This window comes from Pelophylax lessonae, assembly GCF_965119305.1.
Source record: "Pelophylax lessonae genome assembly, chromosome: 3".
Classification (NCBI taxonomy): Eukaryota; Metazoa; Chordata; class Amphibia; order Anura; family Ranidae; genus Pelophylax; species Pelophylax lessonae.
Window position 1 is genome coordinate 164,642,816 of NC_138770.1, and position 4,833 is coordinate 164,647,648.

At 48.9% G+C, this 4,833-nt stretch overlaps 1 protein-coding gene across 1 annotated transcript; it reads left to right on the forward strand.

Annotated features, from left to right (window-relative positions):
• Positions 1-2,887: 2,887 nt before the first annotated feature.
• Positions 2,888-4,550, forward strand: FAM110C (family with sequence similarity 110 member C). The gene has a single exon (XM_082252447.1). The coding sequence runs from the start codon at positions 2,891-2,893 to the stop codon at positions 3,803-3,805; it is 915 nt and encodes a 304-aa protein (XP_082108573.1). The 5' UTR covers positions 2,888-2,890; the 3' UTR covers positions 3,806-4,550.
• The last annotated feature ends 283 nt before the right edge of the window (positions 4,551-4,833 follow it).

The following is a 4,833-nucleotide window of genomic DNA, read 5'->3' on the forward strand; positions in this document are numbered from 1 at the left end:
TGTTAGAGTCAGCAGGGGACAGTCCCATGCTGCATCCACCTAGGTAAGTATGAGTCCATACTTCTCTTTTAACCACTTCATCACCGGAAGGTTTTCCTGACCATTTGCGATACGGCACTATGTTGCTTTAACTGACAATTGCATGATCGTGCGACACTGTACCCAAATAACATTGATGTCCTTTTTTCCAACTAATAGAGCTTTCTTTTTGGTGGTATTTGATCACCTCTGCGGTTTTTATTTTTTGCGCTAGAAACAAAAAAAGACCGCCAATTTTGAAAAAGAAACAATATTTTTTACTTTCTGCTATAAAATATATTCGATAAAAATTTTAAAAATCAAATTTCTTCCTAAATGTAGGCCAATATGTATTCTGCTAAAAGTTTTTGGTTAAAAAAAAATCCCAGTAAGCATATATTGATTGGTTTGCACAAACGTTATAGCTCCTACAAACTATGGGATAGATTTAAGGACTTTTTATTTTTTAATATTTTTTTACTAGTAATGGCGGCGATCGGCGATTTTTAGTGGGACTGCAATATTGCGGTGGACAAATCTGACACCAATACAGTGGGGACCAGTGACACCAATACAGTGATCAGAGCTGAAAAAAATGCTCTGTCACTGTATAAATGACACTGACAGGGAAGGGGTTAACATTGGAGTGATCAAAGGGTTAAGTGTGCTCCTAGGGAGTGATTACTAACTGTGTGGGGAATGGATGCACTAGACTAGTGTAAGACAGAGATCTGTGTTTCTACTTAGCAGAAACACGAGATCTCAATTTTCCTTTGTGACAGAACGGCAGTCTGCCTTGTTTACATAGGCAGACCGCCATTCTGCCTCTCCTTGGAATGATTGGCGGGTCCTGGAGGTCACAGGACCCACTGATTGGGACGCAGCGGGAGCGGTGCTTCCGCTGCGTGCGTGCATGCACACCAGATCTCGTGCACAAAATCACGTACAGGTACGTGATTTTTGCGCAGCCAGACCACCCTGCCGCAGTATATATGTGGCAGGCGGTCCGGAAGTGATTAAATCACATTGCTGATTGTATATTGTATTTGTAGCCTAAATACTGAAATTTGCACTTAAAACTGTAATTTTGTAATTACAGAAGCGCGTCCGCAGGAGCGCTCCTGGAGGGGCGCGCATGCGCCCACTTGCCAGGCACCGCCGGGCACCCGCGATCACTCCCCATGAAGAAAGAATGGCGGTCTGCTGTTGTAAACACAGCAGACCGTTGTTCTCTCAGGAATCAATACAGAGCTCCTGTGTTCCTCCTATTTAGGAACACAGGTCTCTGTGTTGATTCCATAAACCCATCACCCGACAGTTAAAAAACACCCCCTAGGCATACATTTAACCCTTTGATCACCCCTGGTGTTACCTCTTCCCTGCCAGTGTCATTATTACAGTAACAGTGCGTATTTTTAGCACTGATTACTGTAGTAATGTCACTGGTCCCCCCAAAAGTGTCAAAAATGTCAGTCAGGGGTCCGATCTGTCCGCCGCAATGTCGCAGTCCCTCTAAAAATCGCTGATTGCCACTATTACTAGGAAAAAAATGACATAAATCTTTCCTGTAGTTTGTAGACGCGACAACTTTTGCGCAAACCAATCAAAATATGCTTACTGGGATTTTTTTTACCAAAAATATGTAGCAGAAAACGAATTTGCCTAAAATGATGAAAAAAATTGATTTTTAATTTTTTATTGGGAATGTTATATAGCAGAAAGTGAAAAATATTATTATTTTTTTTTTCAGAATTGTCGCTCTTCTTTTGTTTATGGCACAAAAAATAAAAATCGCACAGGTGATCAAATACCACCAAAAGAAAGCTCTGTTTGTGGGAAAAGAGGACATTGATTTTATTTGGGTACAGTGTCACAGGACTGCACAATTGACAGTTAAGGCTTCATTCACATGTCAGCGTAGCGATCGTGGGCAGAATCACCGCGATTCTGCCCGTGATCCGGAAATCATTGCAAATCGCGGGACGCCTGTGCGTTGCCCGTGATTTGCAATAGCACCCCAAACGCTGTGCGATGTTGCCGCGATTTGCACCTGCCGAATCGCGGTAATGCATGACGCCCAAAAAAGATACAAGAGCTTCTTTGGGGCGTCATGCGTCCCACGATTTTTTTTCGTGATGTTACCGCGATTCAGCAGGCGCAAATCGCGGCAACATCGCACAGCGTTTTGGGGTGCTATTGCAAATCATGGGCAACGCACAGGCGTCCTGCGATTTGCAATGATTTCCGGATCGCGGGCAGAATCGCGGTGATTCTGCCCACGATCGCTACGCTGACATGTGAATGAAGCCTAAAGTAACGCAGTGCCGAATCGCGAAAAATGGCCTGGTCATTAGGGGGAAAATCTCCTGGTCCAGAAGTGGTTAAATCACATTGCATATTATATTTGTTTGTAGCCTAAATACTGAAATTTTCACTTAAATCTGTCATTTTGCAACTTTTGGAAATGTCAGTAAAGACTTGGCTGTGGCAGTAAATGTTGGGTGTCCTGTCACTCAATTTTTATGTGGAAGGTTGGTAATGCTGCCCATTGCTGATAATAACCGAGCAATGAGTGACAAGACATAATCTGACATCTGCGGAGTGTGACAACGTCATGTCACCCCGATCATTCACAGGTGTGATGTGTACGGTGAGTAGAGCGCCCTCTAGAGAAGAAGGTGACACTTGACAGCTCCTGGCTGCAGGGGAGAAAGTGTGCCGCCTAGGCACGCCCTCGTGCAGGGTAAGGCGCGCTGTGATTGGCGGAGAGGCGTTGGATGAGCAGAGTGTAGAAGGAAAGCAGAGCGGTGATCGGTGATATCGGTGTAAGCCTTCTACCTGTGTACTCCATCTTCCTTATCGGAGTCCCGCTATGCCCACTGACATCATGAACGCAGTGAGGATGCAGCCTATCTCCCAGCTGCAGCACCATAGCCCGGTGCTTCCCATCAGACTGCTGACCCGGGGCCCCGAGTATCTCCGGCGGCAGATAGAGAACGGTACGCCGCGGTCCAGCCTGAGTGCGGTGGAGAGACTGGCCGCTGACAAGGCCAAGTACGTGAAGAGCGGAGCTCAGCAGCAGGTGGTGACCGGCGGGGGCAGCTCGTCATCGGGGAGCAGCGGAGGCGGCAGCAGTAGCAGCTCCGGGGGCAGCAGCAGTAGAAAAAGCCGCCGGGAGGAGGTGTCAGCCGGCCCCGATCAGCCTATCAGACGCGGCAGCAGCAAGAGGCTCCTCCGGCCGGACTCTCTTCTTATCTACCGGCAGAAGAACCGGGCGGACGGGCCCGCGGAGGAGGCGAGGACTGGGCTTGTGCGGAGGCTCTTCCTGGGCGGGGTAAAGGAGAAACCCCCGGCCCCAGCGGCGCCCTCTGCCAATGACCATCGCTCCAGGAGCTCCGGATTGCATCGTTCCCAATCGGACATCAGCTCCCGCTATTCCCGCTCTTTCTCTGACTTCGAAACCTTCTTCAAGTACTGCGGCCTGGAGCCCGAGGTGGTGGACGAGCTGGGCAGAGACAGGTTCGCGGCCGCCCCCGAGGAGGTGCTGGACGGGCAGTACCGGATCCGCAGTGCCAGCGTGGCTACCTCAGACAGTGGCTTCAGCCGGAGGAGTGGCGAGGGCAGCGCTGGGGGAATGCAGGAGGATGAGGTGTTGAATGGGCAGATCCCTGGGGTGGGCACCAATGCCAACACGTCAGTCATCGAACGCAACGCCAGGATCATCAAATGGCTGTACAGCTGTAAGAGGGCTAAGGAGAGCAGGGGGGCATCCCCGGACCTACCCTGAAAAAAGGAGACTCCCTCCATCGTAGGGGAGGCCTGGCATGCTGGAACTTGTGGTGGCACCTTGCCTTGACCCGCCATAGACATGCATCAAAAGACTTGGCACCCCAGCCACAGAGAAACTACATAGGGGACTGTCCAGTGGGTGCTTGGTATGCTGGGACTTGTAGTGGCACCCTGCCCTAATTTGCTTTAAATGCATTCCAAGACTTGACCACAGGGAACACACTCCAAAGGTGACGGTCCAGATGGATGTTTGGTACGCTGGGACTTGTAGTGGCACCCTACCCTGACCTGCCATAGACATGCATCACATGACTTGGCACCCTGACCGCGGGGGTTAATCAGATGGATGTTTGGTATTCTGGGACTTGTAGTGGCATCCTGACCTAACCTGCTATATTTGCGTTACAAGACTTGGCACCCTGACCACAGGTAACACACATAGGGGGCTGCCCAGTGGGTGTTTGGCATGCTGGGACATGTAGTGGCACCCTGTCTAGATCTGCTATACATGCATCAAAAGACTTGGCACCCTGGCCCAATCAGCCATACATGCATCACAAGACTTGGCACCTTCACTCAACTGGCCATAGATGCATCATATGACTTGCCACCTTCACCCAACTGGCCATACATTCATCACAAGACTTGGCACCTTCACCCAATACATGGGTTTTAAGACTTGGCACCCTGGCCCTACAGAACAAACTTAATAGGCAGCTGCCCAGATGTGTGCTTGGCATGCTGGGACTAACCTGGCATGTCACCCTGTGCCATGAAAAGGGGATTGGTGGGCAGATGTGATGGTTTATTATTATAGAGCTGCTGGACAGCGAGTGATGACAGATATTTATATATGACATAGAGGAGACACACGGGGGTCTATTTATAAAAAACACAAAACTCTGTGAGGATATGTACGTTTTCTGTTTTGCAACATTGTTTCTGTTTAGTAAAAGTGATCATCAGTACTATGGTAGTTTCTGGAATTCTTATTGACAAAGCTTCTGTGGTTTATCTGTATGTACA

Bases quoted from the DNA above. Each gene is read 5' to 3' on its own strand.
- FAM110C (XM_082252447.1), top strand. From the start codon at position 2,891: ATGCCCACTGACATCATGAACGCAGTGAGGATGCAGCCTATCTCCCAG.